We start from the raw sequence: 21,203 nt of genomic DNA, 5'->3' as shown, positions 1-21,203 counted from the left end.
ACATCCGAGAGACATGAATCTAGGTATAATGAATGTAGCTCATGCTGAGAAGTTGGGGCCTCAGCCCGGGAAAGGAGCAGCCCTCAGATTCGGCCAAGGTTACCCCCCCTCCCCCCCCCCCGGGAAAGGATCTGCAAGTCGCGTGGGAAAACGACACCACGTTTTTCAATCTTGGCTTTTCATTCAGGCGTGCAGCCGCCCGACCGCTGGGCTGCGTCTCCCGCTCGTTTTCGGCAGGCCGGCTGAAGGCGGCGGGGGCTGCTGCACGCTGCGGCTTTAAGGCGCGCGCCGCCCGCCGCGGGGTCTCGCGGGGCGCGGGCGGCCGGCAGCCCTCCGCCCCGGCTCTCCGCTCCCGAGCATCCCACTGCTTACGAGACGTCCGACCGGCTTCCTCGCGGCGTGGTGGAGCTGCGCCCGGTGCGGGCGGCAGCTGCCACCATGGCAGCAGAAACGGGGTCTGCTGCAGCGAGAAGCGCAAAGTCCTGCAAGAAGTATCGGACGGTGAAACGGCACGCGAGCATCTACACCTACCAGGAGCCACCCCACAGGTAGGAGAGCTTCCCCTCTTCTGCCTGCGGTGTAAATCTTCCTGACCTAGCCAGAAAGCGGGATCTTGTCTTTTGCCTTTCATTTAAACAGCATAGCAAGATGAATATGAGGGGGGAAAATAAAAGTCTTTTTCTATATTTAGGTTTATTTTAACCCTCTATTTTATTTTCACAAATCTTGTTCGATAGTGTACCACAAACTTCTCCAGTGTAACTCAAATGAGTTCAGGGTAGAGCAGGATAAAAACCAATCCTTTATTGTTGTCCTGCTTATTATGTATTTGCTGTGGGTGTCCAGCGTGCTCGGGGGTCAGAGACAGGAGAGCGGACGGATGCATTTGTGATCTGACTATGCACATTCTTCAAATGATCCTACGAAGCGTGGCTTCTGTTACGACTTAATTCTAAGTCATTTAAAGGGTGCTGCTTTTTCAGCAAAATTGTAGGGAACTTTCCCAACAAATATATGGCCGTGCAATTAGAAGACTTGCTAGCTGATATTGTTGTTGCAGTATTTTGCAGTTCTGTTTGTTTTATTCAGAGGGGAAGTTCAACTGACACAGATTTTAAAATGCAGTCCCCTACAAGAATGAATATTGCTGCTGCTTTACACACGATACCTTGTTTCAAATGTGGAATGAGAGCTGTCACCACAGATGTGACAGATGTGATGACAACATCAGAAAAGATGATTTAATTATCATCCACAGAAATCTGCTTAGAGACGCATCAATTTTTTTGCAGGGATGTGTAATTCTTGGTTATCTGAGGGTCCCACACTTCTGTCCCTTATCCATAGGGAAAGGTAACAAAAGGCCAGGGCATTCTAAGAATACGTTTCCCCCATTTTAACAAGGAAATATTTTATTGTTGTTACCATCAACGTAAAAGATCAATCCCATATGGTAAATAAATGTATGTTAAGTGCTCTTGTTGAAAATGGTTAGGCAGCACTTTGTTCCAGAAAAATTCATGAAGTGTCCTGATAGCATGATTTACAAGCTGTATGTTTTGAAATGCTGGGAGTGGAAAGATTTGCATTCCTAGTGGGAAATGTGGATAATTTATGGCTGAGCAGGCAAGGGTGATGGGGAGAGTTACATCGCAGAGAGGGGGAAATCATCCCAATTATTCATCGACTGTAAAACAAGAAGATCCTGTAAGGTCCCTAGCTCATTGCTGCTACGTTGTTCTAATAGACTGGATCCATGTGCAAGTCTACAGTTTGCTGGGGATCTGAATCAGAATGATTTCTCTTGTGTTTTTTCTGTTTTTCCTCCCATGCGGTGCACGTTGGGCTGCTCAGTAACTCAGACAATGATAATGGTGAAGAAAAGGCTGATCGTCACGACCCAGAGCAGATCTTTCAGAATATACAGTATCAGAAGGAGATTATGTCCAACATCCGCTGCAGGCCGTGGCCGATGAGGCAGAAACTGAGGGCGCTCAGGTAACACAGCTTGTACGAAAGCTTTCAGATCCGAGGATCAGAGCAATGTTTCCAGCCTCAGAAGTATTTCAGTCTAAGCTGGAACAGGATGAGCAGAGCAATGAATAAGAACTGCTAGGAAATTACACTGTGAACACCCTCCTATGAGAGCGGAGGGCTGTCCTGAAGGCAGCAGCCCCAGGATTTGCAGGATGAAGCAGTTCTGAACATGTCACAGCACAAAATCACACCTCTGCTGTTTAACCAGCGAGCAGAGCGTCTGCTGTTTGGAGGCCTAAGGAAAGGCTGTGCGCTCTGGTAAATCTCAGTGATACATTTTTGAGCTGTTTCCCTCTGTCCCATGCTGCTTTCAAGATAACCCTGTAGGGCAACAGGGAGGCTTCATGGAACGAGAGAATAGAAGGTGGTCTGTAATTTCCACAGGTTGCAAATAGCAATAACTACTCCACACTTGTAGGTTTAGAAGGTACGTTCAGTGTAGTACTGTCTGATACTAGAATGGCATTTTAGTTAAAATCCACCAGCAGTCGAGTCCTTGTTTTGTCTTGGGAAGCAAAGAGAGTTTTCTCTCTTTTATGCAGAGTCTGTGACTTGCTGCCTTCTTGCTGCTGTATGATTTTTATCTTGATGAGCTTCCGATAACCCTCATCCACCTTCTCCTGAAGTCAAAGGCTGATTACGACCAGAAGTAGGGTCAGCTGAATATGCTTCTCTTTGCACCTTGCAACAGTTCCACACTATTTACAGAAAGGGGGTTGCTATCCACAGAAGATTAACCAGACAGTGATGGGGACCTTTTTAATTTTACTCATTTAGGTTGGCCCATTTTAAAAGAAAGAGACATTAATTGAAAGGGTGGAGAAAAAAAATATAATAGAGAATTCTTCCTACAGTGAAAGTTTTGAATGCTAAGGTTTCTCAAACAAAGCTCTCATTATTTTAAAAATGATAATAAAATCCTCTTAAAGTAAAGTTTTGCCTGATTCAGGAGTTTATGGTTAGCCAACCTATGCCAGGATTTCACGGCATTTGACAGCTTTGCTAGTTGCTGCTTGTGTAGAACTAGAGGCTCAGAGTAGTACGATCAATGTAAAACGAAGTTCAACCTTCTTGTGCAGACAAGCTAAAGAGATTGTGCTGAAGTATGAAGGAAGACTTACTAGAACAAGAGGGTACCAAGCAGCTGGTGCAGAGGTATGTCTGTTTTTTTTCTTAAATTACATTTTTTTTTCTATATCAATGATTATTTGCAGATTTCATATGCAGAAGTGTGTTTTCTATAAAATCCTCATCTCCAAGTCAAGAACTCCTTGGGAGGTGGCGGTGGGGAAGCAGTTAAAAGCTTCTTTTTGTCTATTGTGAATTTTCCTTTTTGTTCATATACACAGTAGGCAGGAAAAGAGATGATAGCTATATAATTATTTTAACTAATGCTACTTCTGCTGACATGGACAATTCTGTATAATCTATATATCTGCTGCACAACCTGCAGCTTGATTCCTTTCTCAGCCTTGTGAACTCCATTTCAAATGAAAGTAGCAATCCTAGCAATTCTCATGCAACTCACAGCATCTTTTTAAAATAAAATACTTCAAATTCATGCAATAAAATCCTTTTATCACTATAAAAATGGATTAACTTTGATCAAAGAGATTGATATATTCATTAATTAAAATGTGATTTAATTCTCTGGTTTCAAGAGATTAGATTTCATGATATAATATTGACACTGCTGCTGACTAAAATACAGTTTGGGTTTTTTAAATATCTGCCTGTGCTATGAAAGACACTGTAAAATGAATGATATACAAATACTATTTTCCTGTTGCTATTGTAAATTCATTCAACAAATGAAAAAGTGGGCTCAATTTTACACATGGCTTTGTGTTTCTCCTCCCATATTAATACCCCACTGTATGTAGGAAGATGCTTTTCTTTGGGTATGCAAAAAAATAGAAGTTGAACAAAGACTTTGCAAAATATAACCACGAATTTTCTGCAGGTGTAAATTGTAATATACAGACTTGAGAATTACAGCAGCTGAATTTGTTGCTGTTGAATATGAAAGCTTGTTCTTTCTCGAAGTTATGCTTCTCTTAAATGTGAAGCTGGCAGTGTGTTCATTTGTTTGTCCTAGAAATTCAGTTCTATGTTTAGTGCAATGGGATTCCTTCACAAATTACATAGAGGCTATGATCAGTATTGGCTTAGTCTAAATATAGGAAATATTCTACACAATCCTTCTCAAGGACCTGCATTCCTAAATCCACCTGTTTTCAAATTCTGCCTTGACTGCTTTTCTTTAAAAATGCCTCTTTTTACTCTGAGGTCTAGTCACTCCTTCTTTCTCATTGCCAAAGGGTCCATAGACCCCTTGCAAAGGTTCTGTGTTGCTTTGAGTTGTTTTGTGAAGTTTTGCCTGGGTTTGTTGCTCGGGTGGTTCTGCAGGCGAGGTTTGGTGTGAGAGCACCGTGCCTGGCTCTCTGCAATGACGTGAAGTTTGGGCCTTTTCTGTGGCTCCTCTCCTCTGTGGCCCTTATCCATTGAGGAGGTGAGAGAGTGGTGCCTGTCTGCTTCCTGCTGTGGGTTCCTCCTGATCCTGCGTGTGTAAAACAGGTAGATTGAGGGCTCTCGTCCTTGATCTTGGCGGTCTCTCTGTGTCGTATTTTTTGGCAGTTTCCTAGTAAGCACAGTCCTGTGCCTCCTGTGTTTTGCATGTTTCTGAACTATGCCATAGTTGGTTTTATCCATCTTACCTCACAGACATGCTCTGTGTGTGTGTAATTAATGTTTTTAATATGCTTTTTGACCCCAGATGAGAGAGCAAATGCTCTGATACATTAACTGCTCTTTTCTCATGTAAAAGTAATGCACATCTCAGTTCTGTGTTTTTTTTCCCCCCTCAGCTTTGGAGGAAGTTTATTCGACTTGCATATAATTTTGTGGTAATATTCATTCCTTGGGAAATGAGAATAAAGAAAATAGAGAGTAAGTACAAAGATTAAAAATGCTTCTGAAGATACAGGAAGATTTGGGTATAGCTTATCATAGTCTACAGGACTGTATCCTTGGGTCAGTCCCGCATTTACCCAGAGTTGAATGTGACATGGAATCTACCATGAAGGTGGATGCTTTACATCACCCAACATAACTGCTTCCCGTGTAAATACTGCTGGTGATTAAATTACCAGACTTCCCCACCACAGGGTGTTGCAAATATATTTTCTCTTTGACACAGTAACTTTTTCTTTTCTACCTAGCTATTTGCCCTGCAAGAATGGGGCAGGTATTTATTTTCTTTTTACTCTTCAAATAATGCTTCGTGAATAAATGGTACCAGCTTCTATACACTGTGTAGCTCAGATAACTGTTTTCTGTGGCTTAAGGTCATTTTGGGTCTGGAGTGGCCTCTTACTTCATCTTCTTGAGATGGCTGTTTGGAATCAATATCGTGCTTACCATAATGACAGGAGCATTTGTAGTCTTACCAGAGGTAAGAACCCATCGTTAATATTTACAAAGGAATGCTGCACTGTTGCACTTTCCTTTTTGAATTAAGCAAATGCTAAGCTTAAAGGCATGTATCAGTTTTAAAGTTACAATTTAAAATAAATTATTTAAAATAAATTCCACTGTGAAGATTTGTTTCTACCAAAGGATAAGAGAATCTTGCTATTAATGTTAGAGATGATATTTTGTCAAGGAAGTATTAATGCTTTTATATAAGATATATATATTTTTTTATATCTGGTTACTAAAATGGAGAACCAAATCCCAGAAGCTGCAGTTGGTATGCTCAAGCCCTGCTAATGTCACTTACAGGAAGAAAAACATAACCTTGCCCCCTCGCCCCCTCTCCCCCCCCCAGAATCAGGTTTTTGTTCATTAGAAATCAGATCTTGAATTTCTGAACAGCCCCAACTTTTAGTTGCATCCAGATAAGACTATTTGTTAACAAGAAACTGTGAAATACAAATCTAATAGTGTATCTAATACAATAGACATCTGAAATTTATGAAAAATAATTTAAACTTACCACCTACACTCCTCCTCTAGTCCACAACAACAGTTGAACACCCCCAAAAGACAATTCATTCCAGCTGACGTTTGGTATGAAAATGTTGCTGACCGGCCTGTGAAGGAACCCGGCTTTCTCCATTGACCTAAGTGATAAGATCAGATTAGGTCAGTTGGTGAACTTTCAGAATCTTAAGGAGATAAACCGCGCTCTACACACCTGCCCTATCTTGCCCCACGATAGAAGAGAGGAGATGGGGATGTATGTTAACATAACAAATGATTTATAAATACTGTCTTACATAACCAGTGCTTTAATGATGTTGTCAGAAACATATGAATATCTGTTTTTTCTTCTCATTGACTTAATTAAAAAAAGGCGCTCAAAAAACAAAGTAAATTGAAAAAAGGTATTTTTATCATTATTTTTATTATTAAGTAAAAGTAGATTTTGTCTTGAAGTACCATTTTGAAATCAAACATATTTAATTTAAAAATGCTTAAGTTGTTAATTAACTTAACTGTTCATCTCAAAAGAGATTTTTGTTAATTAAGTTGACCCCTATTGTCAGTTTTCACCCATCTCTAAGATGTCCACAGAGCACTCAGTTACCTAAAAGGTAGAGCTCAGATGGCAAAAAGCCAGCTGGTTTAGTCAAAACTGAATGCAGGATTTCTCAGAAAGTTGCTAGCTTGGGACGACGAATGACCGAAATACTTGCTATCTTCATAGCGTCACCCGTGCAGGCAGCGCTGTGCGCGTTCTGCCGTGCAGCTGCTGCAGTCCGGTGGCCTTCACGCAGTTTCTAAGACCTTGTCCCTTCTTCTCAGCTACTGGCCGGAGCACCGTTTGGGAGCACAGTCAGCAAGACCATTCCCAAGGAGCATATTGCATCTGCGCAAGATCTGGACACCATCTGGTCACTGGGGGCAAGGCTAAAACCGCTCTTTGTTGCTTTGCGTTGTTGTTCTGTTGTAGCTAGGGGTTGGTGCTCGTATTCACGGAGTCTGGTCTTTGCAGGGCTATCTCCAGTACTCTGTGTTGTTTTATGGCTACTATGGTCGTGACAGGAAGATTGGGAAAGCTGGGTACCGGCTGCCTCTTGCTTACTTCCTTGTTGGAATGGCAGTGTTCGCTTACAGCTTTATCATTCTCTTAAAAAAGTAAGATTTCCACGTATTGCTGTTTGTGAGCTTTCATGTACAGACAACTGTCAACAGTATATTTATCCCATTTCCTCTGTACTTATTCCCTATAGTTCAATTAACCTGTTCAAGTCGGCTAATATCAGGGAGGCAGATTGAGTTAAATTCTAGCTTGCTCTTTATCTTGCTGTCGTTTACATTCTCTCTCTCCCAGTTTCTCTCACAGGAGAGCAGTAATGCACAGTGCATGGGGTTTGGGAGCTCTGTGCCCTTTGTGTGTTGCAGAATAAGGTCTGACTCTCATTGAAGTGTTTTCTGTTGTCCGCTTTCCTGATGTAAATGTTACAATGAAAGGAATATAGATTTAAATGTAATGCTTTCAGCATTGTTATTCCCGTTTATTGAAGTACAAATACAAAAATGCTGTCATGCACGAAACAGCCTTGGCATCATTTCAGCTGGTATGCGGCATCCCGTTCAAATACGAGCTCGTTGCCTTTGCTGTTTAAGGGCCAGGAGCCGGAGCTGCGCGGGAGAAGGAGCAACCTGCCAGTGCTGACCACGAGTCGAGGCACGTGCGATGCCGGCACTGGGGCAGGGTCACTCTGGCCTTTCTCCTTCCACTTCCCTTCCCCTCTCCATAACTATTTACCAGACACAGTGCAGTCCACGGTGATTTTTAGCATTGCTTAATACCTGTATCAGTTTCCAAACTGTTCCTTCCCCTTTCTGTCTGCTAGTTTGGGTCACTGGTATGTTTGAGACCAGTCTGCACATCCGCAGTTTTTAGGGATGTGATTAGCTTTTCTCTGTCTGACACAGCCCACTGCCTCTTTGCTTGCCTGCTCACTGTTCCCTTTTTTACGTTGTCCTTTTGGATGTCCTTTCTTTCATAAGCTATTAATCTTCATTACATTTCTTATGCTTTGCAATATTCTGCCTTCTTGCCTACCTGAGCTGAGCAGGCCTCACCCACCCGCTCTGGTGTGCAAAATGGCCCTGTGTTTCTGTTTGACGACAACGTATATTTTGAGATGAAAGCAATACAAAAACCGAGCAGATCTTGTGCATGATCACTAGTTTTGCAGACTGACTCATAATCACAGTAATAGTGATCTTACGTTATAGTATCTTCTACCTGGATCCTACCTGGAGATCTTAAAATTGAAATATATTAAACCTCGCTACACCCATGGACTTAATTTGCTTTATTTGTCAGCTGTAAAGACTGCAAATGTCATAGAACTGCCCTTCCAAAGTCAGACGCTTCTGAACATAAGGGAAGTTCAAGCTGATTCATTCTCTGAACCTCACCAAGTTTTTAGTTTCTTCAGAGAACTGCTGAGAATGACACTATTTACCACAGTTTTTGGCAGTTTTAAAGATGTAAACATTTGAAAACTATGAACAAAACCATTGACTTCCTTCATATACATCTTCACTTATTGACAACAGTGAATATTTGTTCTCTTTTACAGAATGGCAAAGAACTCGAGAATGAGTTTAGCAAGTGCCTCTGACGAAAATTACACTTTCTGCTGGAGACTGTTCTGTGCCTGGGACTATTTAATAGGAAACCCCGAGGCTGCAGAGAGCAAAGCTGCTGCAATAGTTAATAGCATTAGGGTGAGCAACTGACCTATGAATTATTTTGATTTCTTTGTTGATTTGTAAATTAAATGTGCTTTTTCTCTCAGTCCCCTATATTCCCTATTGCTTCTGAGTACTCATTTCTGGATCTGTTTGCCTAGGGGAGGGCTTATCACATCTCTGTGGTATCACAGTTGTACCATGCGTTGAATCTAGATTTCTTGTTTATACTGATGACAGAAATTAAAATGGGGATAGGACATCTTCTGATGTGACTTCTTGTTGACACTGTCATTCCATTTCGTTCTGTCATGTTCTGTCTCAAGAAAAACATTGTATTTCATGACATGTTTTATTCCATACCATTGTAAATGTGAAAAGTTAGACTCATTGAAATAAATTTGTGATGCAATTTCATTGAATAGTGGAAGCAAAAATACTTTTAAAATATAAAAGTGTTCACTTATTTTATCTCTCCAAAACAAATGGCCCAGGTATATCTTACAGCTCTGTCAATTTGAAGAAGATGCATTAAATACAGATCTTTTCCACTTAGTATTTAAAAACAGATACGGTTTTCCTCAAAAGCAAGTTATTCCACGAGTTTTGGATCAGATTGCTTCAAACTGTGTAATAGGTTAGAGATTTAGTTATTTCAATGGCCAAGGATGACTTTTGACAATTCTGTGTTACAATACTGACATGGATTCCATAAGCATGTCCTGCAAAAAGCTCTGGTAATGTAAATCTTTGCAGGTACTCAGTTAAAGCAAATGGGACAACAGCAAGAGACAACAGAAACTAAAGTGCACGAGTATTCAATTACTGTGTCTTTGTTTCTCCTTTACTGCTTAAACTCAATTAGCACTTCTAAAAAGCTACGCAGGACAGAGAGGTATTTTTATCCTGGCACCTCCAGGATGTGAAGACATTAGTATACTTGGTAGCTTGTGTGAGGAATATATGTATTTTGTTGAATGCTATTAAAATGATGATGTTTTTTTTTTTCAAGGAAGCTATATTGGAAGAGCAGGAAAAGACGAAAAGCAAAAACCTGTATGTATGTAAGATCAGAGATACTTTCTAAAGCACTGTTTCAATGCAAATAGCAGTGCTGATGTACTTGTTTCATAAGTCTAAAAATCATGTTAGAAAAAGCCCTAGTGCCATAAGACAACCAACTGCATTAGCTGTGTGATTCTTTTCCAGGGCTGTGACTATAAGCTTAAGGATTATTGCAAACATCCTTGTGCTTCTCTCTCTTGCTGGAAGTATTTACATCATTTACTTTGTTGTGGATCGATCCCAAAAATTAGAGCGCACCAAAAAGGAATTGACTCTTTGGGAAAAAAATGAGGTACAATGTTTTGTGTACGACACCTTGGTGTTAGACATAGGATTATTGTTTCAGGGCTCTCGGATAGCAGCAGGGTGCACTAAGGTGTAGTCACGAGAGAGTTGCCAGGAGAATGAGGAACCAAGATAGCAGAGCTGTGGTCACGTGGATCTCCCTTTGCGCACTGCCGCTTCTGTGCTGCAGCACGGCGCTAGCAGAGCTGAAGTGGGCAGAGGAGTGCAGCAGTTCCTTCTTGTACAGAGACTGCACTTCTAGGCGGCCCTGATTTTGTGAGGACAAAGCATAAACTCTCTTCTCTCACTTACAAATCTACGTTTGTGCCCACAGTTGAGCTGAGGGACAATAGGCCAAGGGGTCAGAGAAAACTGTTAAGAAGGCATCAGTTTTGACAATAGCCATTGATTTCAGCTGGAAGATACTGAATGTTCTGTGAGTATTTCCCTTCAGAGGAAGGAGTGGATACTGAGAACAAGAACTGAATGGGTTTGGAGAACCATTCAGCTAAAGATGCTGTCTTCCAATTTCCTGCACATTAAGTTTTTTATTTTATTTAATAACGTAATAGCTTTAAAGGTAGCACATAACTGTCTGGAGTAAAGACTCCAAGTAAAGACTCTCCTATTGCAGACTTATAATTTTGGATCTTGTTTACTGTTATTCCTGATGTCAATAGTAACTTTCTAAAGCATATTCTCCAAGAACAGCAATCACCAGAGCATACACAGCAGTAGTGTTTCAATCAGCCATCAAGTCACCAGAGATCTACGTGGAAAGCTACAAAAATGTTACGTCTTTCTGTTCTGTAGGTAAGCGTTGTTGTGTCCCTAATTACAATGATTGCACCCTCTGCTTTTGAACTTGTGGCAGCTTTAGAGATGTATCATCCGAGGACCACTCTTCGTTTTCAGCTTGCCAGGTATGGGGAATAATATACAGCGTAGAAACAATGTGGGGAGCAAGGGAGGAGGAGGAGATGTGTGTCCTGGTCGCAAGGTTTACCTCATCCACAACGGAGAATGCGTAAGAAGCCTGTGGGATAATAATGCTGGTAACCGGTATCTCATTCCTGTTGTTTTCAGGGTTCTTGTTCTGTATCTGGGAAACCTCTACAGTTTAATCATTGCTCTCCTGGATAAAGTGGACAGTATGAGTGTCACTGTAAGTTTAGCTTGATGTTTTATAACCTGTAAAACCAGCTAGCTTTACGGATGGAGTTCCTTTTATTGTAGTATACGTGAAGTCAGATGTAAAATTGTTTGAAATCAAAGTATTAAAACACATTATTAGTAGAGTCAAGTTTAGTCTGTAATGTTCATTTACAAATATTTTTAATTTGGGGGGATAACTGGATCCACTTGATTGCTGGTGGATAGTTTAAATAAACAGATTTCCTCTGCATTGCTTAGCTACTTAAAAAAAAACTATATAGCCACAACTTAGGCCAAATGTTTCCAGCTACCTAAAATCAATTTACAGTATCGTCCTTATGAATTTCACATGAATGTACTTTGGCAGCTACTTGACAGTTACCTAACTGCTGCTTGAAAATACTTGCAGAAATGCATTTGCGCGTACATTTTAGAAAGCATGGAGTTTTAAGTCAGAAAGGATAGATGAAAATTTCACTTTAAGTACATTTATTCTTTCAGGACTCTGAAGTTAACAACAATGCAAGTAATTCTACCAGCTTCTTAGCAACCAAAACTCTTCCTGAAGAAAACAATTTATCTACAACTATTCCTGATGTACAAATTCAGACAAACACCACTATAACACTGGAAGACAGTCGCACCACAAACTTGACGGTTTCTGACTCACTGGTTAACAAAACAGTTTCCTTTGACTATAATACTCAAAATTCACAGGATCAGTGCTGGGAGACGTATGTTGGTCAAGTATGTTACTGTTTTATTGTCTCATCAATTTATTCCTAATCCACATCTGACTATGATTTTAAATTATGTTGTGTTGAGTTCTATTTCAAAAGTTTTCTTTATGCAAATTTCAGACTTTTAGCAGACTTTTTATGCAGAGTGATAAGAGTCACAGATGTGAGCTTTCTTTTTGTTCAGTAACTATAATGTGTTTACTGTTGTACAAATGTCCTTTTCCCAGGCTTTGATCTCTGTCTTCAGCTCTGCACAGCAGATTTCTACAGATGTGTGGTACAGATACAGGTCCCGTTTTTAATAGGATGCGTCCTATTGAACTCATGCATAGAAACATGACTATAAAAATGTATAAACAGTAACAAGCTGCCTATCTTTTAATCTCTTTTTAGAAGTCAGTCCCGTGCTGATTCAAACGCTACTTGGATAGATGCGAATGTGATCTGTGAAACTGTGCACTTGGTCACTGTGCTGTATCTCTGCATTCTCTTATTCATTCTGCCTTTGTAAATCAGAAAAGAATTGAGTCTTCTTCCACTTCTTCAGACAGCAAAGGGACAGCAAAAGGTTTCCAACTGCTGTCAGTCCACAGGAACAGAGCCAGTTGGGTGCTAGTGCCATGTACACATGTGCTCACAGTTGCAGAAAACCTGCAGACACAATATGATCAGGTTGCCCAGAGAGGTTGTGGAGTCTCTTTCTCTAGAGATACTCAAAACCTGCCTGGATGTGATCCTCTGCAATGTGCTTTGGGTGACCCTGCTTGAGCAGTGGAGCTGGACTAGATGATCTCCAGAGATCCCTACCAACCTCAACTTTTCTGCAGTTCTGTGTGACACTTTTTGTTTCCCTGCATGTGAAATGAACATTACTTGTTATTTGTAGCCTTTACTTTTAGTGGCTGATAGTAACATTAAAACATACATAGAGAGTGTTTAACCACACAGAATATGAAGGATGTTATTTGATCCCAGTGTGCTTTGGCCTCCAGCTGTCAGTGCTGCCCTTAATCTAGTTACCTAGACAGGAGATATTAATGATGTCAGTATGTCCCTGCTTGCTTAGCTCTTTGTTCCAAGATTTTTTTTTTTTTCTTTTTTTTTTTTTTTTTTAAGTCTTGCTCCGCAAGCTGTTTGATAATTGGGGGCAAAAGTCCCCTTCTAGGTTTATTGGGCTGATTTCTATTCTTGTATGCCTTTCTCCCTATTCATACATCTCACTCACTGAAACTCACTTGGTCTTTGGAGTAGAGAGTATCTACATCGTATTTAGGTAGCCAGAAATATTTTATAACTGGTGGTTTCTGTTGTTCCCCCCCCCCCCCCCAGGATGGGCTGGAAATGTTTGGAAATATGTTTTTGATTTAATTGTATGCTTTAAAAGTTGTGAATTATAGCATAACCCAAAACACTTACAAATCTTAGTATTATACAGATCTTCCATGGCTTAGTGATCCTACTGCCACTGAGTTTTGGTTTTGTGTGAGGAGTAACCATTTCTCAGCATGAAACACTTAGCAAGTGTGTGTAACAGCCAGTCCAATAAGGGGTTTGACTACAACAAAATACACAAAATGTTTCAGCTTTTTTAGATAAATTTTCATAAAGGCAATTAAAAAGAAAGCTTGAAACTGCTATGACCAGAGTTTTACTGCTGCAAGCAGTAGAAGAGGTACTGAAAATTTGATTACGTTTTTACTTTGTTAGAATAAAGGCAAGTAAATAAAAAAAAATTAAACAGGAAAAGCTAAAAGAAAATATATATTCAGATCACCATTTAATCAGAATACTAAACTTCAGCTGAAATACAAAATGCAAATATAAATGCAAAATAAATCATACAGAGCTGTATGGCATGTCCATTTGTTTTGAGAATGACTCAGTATATTGAACAATCTGTATTTCAGGAAATGCTGAAGCTGTCAATTATCGACATGATTTTCACTGTCGCAAGCATCTTGTTGATTGATTTTTTCCGTGGACTCTTTGTCCGATATTTAAGTGATTGTTGGTGTTGGGATCTCGAAAGCAAATTTGTAAGTACATGCTTTAATTTTAACGAACTAAGATGACGAGACTGGGTAGGCTTATTCCCTTAGTACTGAGCATCCTTAAAGCCTTTCAGCACATAGTTTCTCAGTAGCATTTATCTATAAAGGCACAGGCCAAGCTGTGTAAACTGGGTATAAAATGGAGGATACTGGGTAAACGATGAGGTTGGATGTTTTTCCCAAAGCTACCCCTATGGCCATGGTCAAAACTTCTACTTCTTTTCCAAAATGAGATTACAGTGCGGTCCCACAGTCAAAGATGAGTAACTTGTGGGTCTTTTCAAAATACAGAGCACGGGTTGTTCCCTACATCCTCTTTTTTGTAGCCGTAACACCTATCCATAATGTAGGATAATATATCCCTGTTGCTCCAAGAAGCAGTAAATAAAAGCATGTAGCCCTTAAAAAAAAAAAAAAAAAAAAAAATCACGATCATACCTGGTTAGCAAGCAGCTGTTGGTATAAAAGCTTAAGCTCTGTTCTCGTTGTCTGTTACTAAACAAATGGAGTAAATTAGAAAGGAATTAGTTTTTATTTATTTATTTATTTCAGGCAATAAGGTAAGTTTTACTGTGTTCTTACTGCCTGTCCAGGGCTGGTATTTACTCTGGAGATTTCAAGTTATATGCTGTTCGTGCAGACTGATTCAGCTCGATGATCTGAAAAAATTAATTCCACTTATGCTATATTTCTTGTAGCCGGAATATGGAGAATTCAAAATTGCAGAGAATGTACTGCATTTGGTCTACAACCAAGGAATGATCTGGTATGCAATCTTTAAGTGATTTTTCTTGTCCTTTGTTGGTGGATTACCAAGTCAGTGTGGTAATTCCCAATGCGGCCTATCCAAATAGGCAACTACTACAGCATCCTTTTATACTTTACTGTATTAAGAGATTGTTGATAATGTGAGCCATTGATTAACTGCTTGGTATATGTTTTTGCTGCTAAAATTGCTTCTGGCAACACTGGGCACTGAAATGACATTATTTTTCTAGGATGGGAGCCTTCTTTTCACCTTGCTTACCTGCATTCAATGTTCTCAAGTTGATTGGACTCATGTACCTGAGGAGCTGGGCTGTGTTAACGTGTAATGTACCACATCAGCAGGTTTTCAGAGCATCTCGGTTAGTCCAAACAAAGAATAAAGCAATGGCAGACAACAGAAATAGCTTCTGTGTATAGAAACAAAAGAGGAGAGAGGAGAATTTGGTAATGGTTTTTATAGCATGGTACTATAAATAGTTTTCTAGCTCTAGCAGTGACATCTGGAAAGCAGTGCAAATAGAATTCTTATCATGAAGAGTCTGTTCGTCACGGCTCTGTGCAGACTTTCTAACTGTAACAGAATGATTTTGATCTTTCAGAAACATAGATCTTGAACTCGTTATGTAGACACAGAATTAGTCTTCATGTTCTGTTTTTCCCTCTGATTAGTATAATCTGAAAAATGTTATGTCTTCCTGCAGATCCAATAATTTCTACTTGGCCATGTTGCTGTTCATGTTGTTCTTATGCATGCTACCAACAATTTTTGCCATTGCTCGATACAAGCCATCTTTAAGCTGTGGTCCCTTCAGGTAAGTTGCTATGGACTAATGAAAACTGCAAAGATTTTATTTCTCCCTCTCCCAATAAATTCATCAAATTCAATAATACCCAAATTACCAATAAATAAAAGTTTATAGAGAGGACTATGTTTTTGTATTGTCAGTTTTCCCATTCAAGAATTAATTAGCTGAATATATGAAAGTCCTCAATGAAGCTTAAACATTTTGGATTATATGCATAGTTCAATTGCTTTATGTTTACATATGTAATGTACCACCAAGCAATCTACCACATATCACTGTCTTGTGAACATAAGGTGTTTTAATTCAAGCACTGCCCGGGGTGGTCAATGTTTTTGCGCTTTTGAAAACTTGTTAAAAACTAAATAATGAAACAAGTAGCTTATATATATATATATATATATATATATATATATATATATTTTCCTTTTGACTATACTGTTCAAAAGTATGGATGAAACTTCTTGTTTGTTCACTGCAACATTGCTTATAAATTTGACTTTACAAGAATTTGCTACAACTTAATTTTACTATCATCTTTCCCCCTCTTGTAGCGGACAAGAAAAAATATATGATATTGTTTCAGAAACAATTCAAAACGATTTTCCTGCGTGGTTCAACACAGTGATTACATACATCAGCAGTCCTGTGGTTGTCCTCCCTGCACTGCTACTTCTGTTGTAAGTTCTTTGATTTTCATAGCAAAGTTAACCGAATTGTATTAATCCTAGGCTTATCTCTAAAGAGACAAATTTTAACACTTACGTAACAAACACTGCATTATTTTCTTAGGCATATCTGAAAAAAACTTATTGAATGCATGCTGTAGGGATCAAATGAAAATGAGAGTATTTTGAAAGAATGTCATCACATCTCCAAAGTAATTTCTCTTTCTGGGGTGCTATGCTAAAGCAAGTTCATTGTATAATGTCAATCCTTACAGTGGTGTTGGTTCCACAAAGTTTTAAAATACCATTTTCTTCTCAGAAATTAATTTTCCATTTCCCCATGGTCATTAGGACTGTGTACAGATTTAGTCTATCATTTTAAGAGGCTATCCAGTCATCCTGATTCCTGACAAGATAAATCAATTATGGAGGTCTGTTCTTAAGTGTTAACATAATATAGCTTCCTGAAGACTTTCCAGTGGAAGTCCTTGCTTACTCCCATCTCTAAATAATTGCTCACAGATGGTAATTAATATTTACTTTTGAGTTGTTTAAAATTCCCTTTGCTTCTATGAAGTATCATCTAATTTACATGTAGCTTTATATCACTTTTTTCACATAACCTACAGACTAATGCAGAATTTGCCCCACCAACCTGATTTTTTATACAAATCAGAAAGACCCAAGCAGTGTTTTGTATTTCTAACTTTTTCCTCTAAAGTTTCTGCCATGTAGAAACATATATTTACACATTAAAGTAGATCTGTTGACTGCTTCAAAATGATGGCTAAGTACATATGTAAATGTTTGTGGTATCACAGTCCAGCTTATAAAACTTCTTTACTCAATCTGAAAGCCAGTGTAATCCATTATGTCAGGCCAGATCTGATCTCAGCTCTGCTACTGTAAACAAGGTGTTGTTCCAACCAGGTCAACAAAATGACACTGAGATGATTGTGCAAACTCAGCTCTAGTTTTAGTGTCTCTGTTCAGTAACCTTGGCCTGGAAGAAAGAGGAGAAAAATTATCAAAATGTTGCTTTTGTTTCTTACCAGAATTAAAATAAATAAGCTGAGAATGAGCAGGATTGCCTGCAAAATGAAATGAAATGAAATGAAAAAAAAAATAAATAAGGAACAATTGGAACTGTTGTTTTGAAAGAAAGAAAGAAAGAAAAGCTTTCAATATATTTTTTAAAAAACTTCTCTATATGCCTGCCTGAAAAAGGGCTGTGATGATGATACAAAGGAAATGCTAGAAAGCAACTAAGCCTGTGTACCATTTTGTTGACTCATAAGCCCTCTAAGAGAAAACTCTCAGGAATGTTTGATGTGACTTTTATTCAGCTCTGTGTTCTACTTCTAGCATGCTAATTTATTACCTACAAAGTATTGCAAGATCGTTAAAATTCACCAACAATCAACTGAGAATGAAGATCCAAACAGTAAGTACAGTGTGGTTTTTTGCATACAAGTTGGTGGTTCTTCATGAAATTACTAGCCTTAATTAAATCTCTAAAGTGACTTTCGGTGTTTCACAATATAAAATCAGTTCTGTGTTTATCATCCTTTATCATCTGTAGTAATCTACTGTTTTTCATTCTTGTGTACGTATTTTAGGAAAGAAGTGAAGATAAGAAAAAGGTTGTTCAGATGGCAGTAGGTATGCTGGGGTTTTAAAAATATCATTATTAATAAAACATTTAGACACAAAATCACTTTGATTTCTCATGCACATAGATAAGTTCAGCTACATTTTAAAATCTGTTTCCTGCAGAGTCCTCCTCTTTAGATGGTTTTTTTGCTCATCTTGACTTAGTCTTGGCAGTGTTTAGATGTAAACTACAGGCAAGGTGTGTAGTTTACACCTAAACTCCATTGGGATCCACAGATTTGGTATTTTCCTGCTTTTACTACCCAGCAGGCAGGAACCAGTAGGCATTCTCTCATCATTCAGATCGTGTCAAGAGTTGCACAAAATACACAGGGTAGTAGGCAGAAGATGGGAGAAGAGAATGGCTCCTATTCTTTGACCTGAGTGGGTCAAACACTTCCTATGCAGTGAAAAGGTTTTAGGCTTAACTGTCTACTGTGCCTGAGGGGTGTGAAACCGTGCCTTTCACTTTTCAGATTTTAGCAGTGAGATAGCAGGGAAACATGGGGAGAAGCAGGCAGTCTTTCTAATCCCTGCCAGTGAAACTATTCCAAAGAAAGAACAAGTCAAAATGTGCCTTCCCCAAGGAGAGGGAGTAAGCCATGATTCAGTAACCTATAGACAGACCTCAATGTTACTGACACGCTTAGGGAAAAATTTAAACCAGCAAAGAGAGAAATAATGAAATACTTGATGTGCAGCAACATAATAACTGAGCAGGAGAGTCGACTAAGGACAATGAGATATGTTTCTTGGTTGGATTTTCTTTGTAAAAGAAACCAAATTCAGCTTTTGGCTGTGACGAGCACGCTGCTACTGGAGTCAGATTCCTGAATTTAGCCACCTTCATATTGGTAATTGTGTCTAATATAAACTACAATTGTGTTCTTGAAAAGATGTTTGTTTGTTGCTCATTTTAGACACCTACAGTGCAATTTTTAGTGTTTTCTGTATATACACCAATGTTATGAGAATCTTTTGTCCGCTGTGTACTGCAGTTTGCCAGTCCCACCCCTTTATCACCATGTCTCCCAGTACAATACAAGTGCTTCTCCTAGCTAAACTCTGTGGGGGTCTGTCAGCACTGGGTCCTTGGACTGAAGGGTGAATTGGAGCCAATGCATATACACAGCAGTTTCTAAATTTAGAGTGCTGGAGAGTTTCTGTAAGAACTCCGGTTTTCTAGCCAGAATCCAGAATCTGGATGGGAGTGACAAGAGACCAGAGCAAGAAAGCGATATTATCAGTCAAGAGTCTTCAGTTCGGTCCTCAACGCCCCGAAAAAATGGCAGTGTCTTGAACTTCGAATCTCCTGTGAGCAAAGGCATCAGAATACAAACCATTTCCCAGTCTGTGGCCCAGACTGTGCCCTTAGCTGATGCAGCAAGGCCTGTCAACACAACTCCAGCAACTTCAGCCTCTTTAACACCAGCTCCCTCGATACCAAGTGTACAGAAACCAAGAAGTGACCACATCACAAACAGGTAAGACTCTCTTGATTTTGAAATGGCATTTATTTGAGTAGCTCTATGACATATCTGTGTGTGTTTACAGCATAGTTATACATTCAGACTAACTCTGCAGTACAACAGCTGAGGAATTTTTTAAAAGTAGATTCACTTATTGGTACTACTCAAGTTCAAGGTAACAGCACCATCCTCTCTCCCTTGTAATTCAGTCGCCAGAGTGGATTATAATACTTTGGAAATGAATTGGTTGGAGTTCACTTACACCTCTAAAACAAATATTAAGCTCCTCTTCTGGCATATAACTAAAATAGTTTGTAGGGGGTTACTGTTTTCATGAACAAGAAACATATAGTAATAGTTAAGGAACTTGTGTGGAATATCTTTGGAGGTCTAGCTGTAGGGTGACATGTTTTCAATAGGTTGGTTCAGACAGCCAATTGGTGTTAAAGCACCAGCTACCTGCTTTTTTCTAGTGATCAGTTAAGAGCATTTTTACACAGTTTTTATCATCATAAGAAAAGAGATCTGAAACATACCTTGAGAGGTCAATAGTCTGTTGCCATTTCCCAGGAAAGAAATGTATCTCCTAATTTCTGGCATGTGTTTCTAACTGGTCCCCAAAAGTTTGAACAATGGAAATTCCAGAATCTCCTCTTACGGTCTAGTGTTTGACTTTCAGAACAATAAATTTCTTTTATCTGTCTTAATTATACTGATAAATAAGTTTCTCTCTCTTTCCTTTTGTTTTTTTTCCCTAAAGGTACCCAAGCGTAGTGCATGGGAGTGCAAGTGACCTTTGTAAAACAAAGCCCTACACACCAGTGACTTTCAAAAAGCATGTTGAAGATGTTCACTCTGAGCCTCTCTTTAGAAAAGGTATTCGACAAGTAAATCCAGATGTTGTTGGGGCAGGAACTCCCATTTTTGTGGGACGTAGACCACATGCTACCAGATATTATCTTGTTAATGAACATGAGTCCCGCAAAAAGTTGCTCCGTTCCACTTCCCGACTCCCAAGGCACTTCAGAATGGACGAAGGGGGAGATATTATTGAGTTGTATCCACGCAATGTCAGAAGATATGTGGTTCGAACGCCACACCGGATGTATTCCCCCCATCCCAGTGAAGAGGAGGAGGATGACGAAGAGGATCTCAGGAGAGACTTGATGATCAGAACCCATCGCCCCCGTTCTCTGTCCGATCTTCGCCCAGCACCCCGATTTTACATTGGGGAACACGCTGATGGCCATGTTCTTATGGGCAAGGATATAGCCAAAGTGCATTACAAATCCTGGGATGATGGTTTTGAGCTAGGCCTGGATAGGCCCCCGTATGCTTACAAAAAAGTACACCTGAAAAATGTTGAAGTTGACCAGCACTATCCTGAGCAACATGTGAAACCTAAGTCAAAGCATAAGCTGGAGCAATCTCCAACAGAATCTGATTCTGTTTCCATTGAATCCAGCAGCGATCCACAGAACAGCGGCAATGACCAATACATCCAGGTCATTCACAGCAAGGAAAAGTACCTGAAACCGGGTGCCAAGCTCACCAAAAAGAAATCAAAAAACGGTGTTGATCTAAGTGTGGCTGAGCCTAATGAGCTGGTGTGCTCAAATGTCTGAGAAAGTGCCCCATTTTTGTGTTTTGAACAGGTACATCTGCATTTGTACTTGCCGTTTGAGGTCCGCTGGAGAAACTGTAACGTGGTCTTTGGGATGACAGCGCAGGCAGGGGAAAACGTCATCAGCCTCGTGCTTATCTGCTAACTGTACCTCACTTTAATACTGCACTT

The 21,203-nt window shown here is 39.6% G+C and overlaps 1 protein-coding gene across 1 annotated transcript; it reads left to right on the top strand.

Moving 5' to 3' along the window:
* Positions 1 to 438: 438 nt before the first annotated feature.
* Positions 439 to 21,177, top strand: TMC3 (transmembrane channel like 3). Its single transcript, XM_062583759.1, has 22 exons — positions 439 to 548; positions 1,855 to 1,998; positions 3,117 to 3,192; positions 4,905 to 4,986; positions 5,385 to 5,491; positions 6,847 to 6,945; positions 7,037 to 7,179; positions 8,640 to 8,787; positions 9,764 to 9,807; positions 9,961 to 10,108; positions 10,915 to 11,024; positions 11,188 to 11,266; positions 11,758 to 12,003; positions 13,904 to 14,032; positions 14,746 to 14,813; positions 15,046 to 15,174; positions 15,517 to 15,627; positions 16,173 to 16,298; positions 17,652 to 17,730; positions 17,906 to 17,948; positions 19,126 to 19,423; positions 20,169 to 21,177. The coding sequence occupies exons 1-22, from the start codon at positions 439 to 441 to the stop codon at positions 21,031 to 21,033; spliced, it is 3,384 nt and encodes a 1,127-aa protein (XP_062439743.1). The 3' UTR covers positions 21,034 to 21,177.
* Positions 21,178 to 21,203: the final 26 nt, after the last annotated feature.

This window comes from Rhea pennata, chromosome 10, assembly GCF_028389875.1.
Source record: "Rhea pennata isolate bPtePen1 chromosome 10, bPtePen1.pri, whole genome shotgun sequence".
NCBI classification, from domain to species: Eukaryota; Metazoa; Chordata; class Aves; order Rheiformes; family Rheidae; genus Rhea; species Rhea pennata.
The sequence above is the reverse complement of the archived record's forward strand: the minus strand, read 5'-3'. Positions and strand labels throughout refer to the sequence as shown.

What these genes read in the sequence shown, in the direction of transcription:
- TMC3 (XM_062583759.1), top strand. Translation starts at nt 439, where the DNA reads ATGGCAGCAGAAACGGGGTCTGCTGCAGCGAGAAGCGCAAAGTCCTGC. An exon ending in TTTATCATTCTCTTAAAAAA is followed by an intron (nt 7,180 to 8,639) that starts GTAAGATTTCCA and finishes TCTCTTTTACAG; the next exon opens with AATGGCAAAGAACTCGAGAA. An exon ending in CTTCGTTTTCAGCTTGCCAG is followed by an intron (nt 11,025 to 11,187) that starts GTATGGGGAATA and finishes TGTTGTTTTCAG; the next exon opens with GGTTCTTGTTCTGTATCTGG.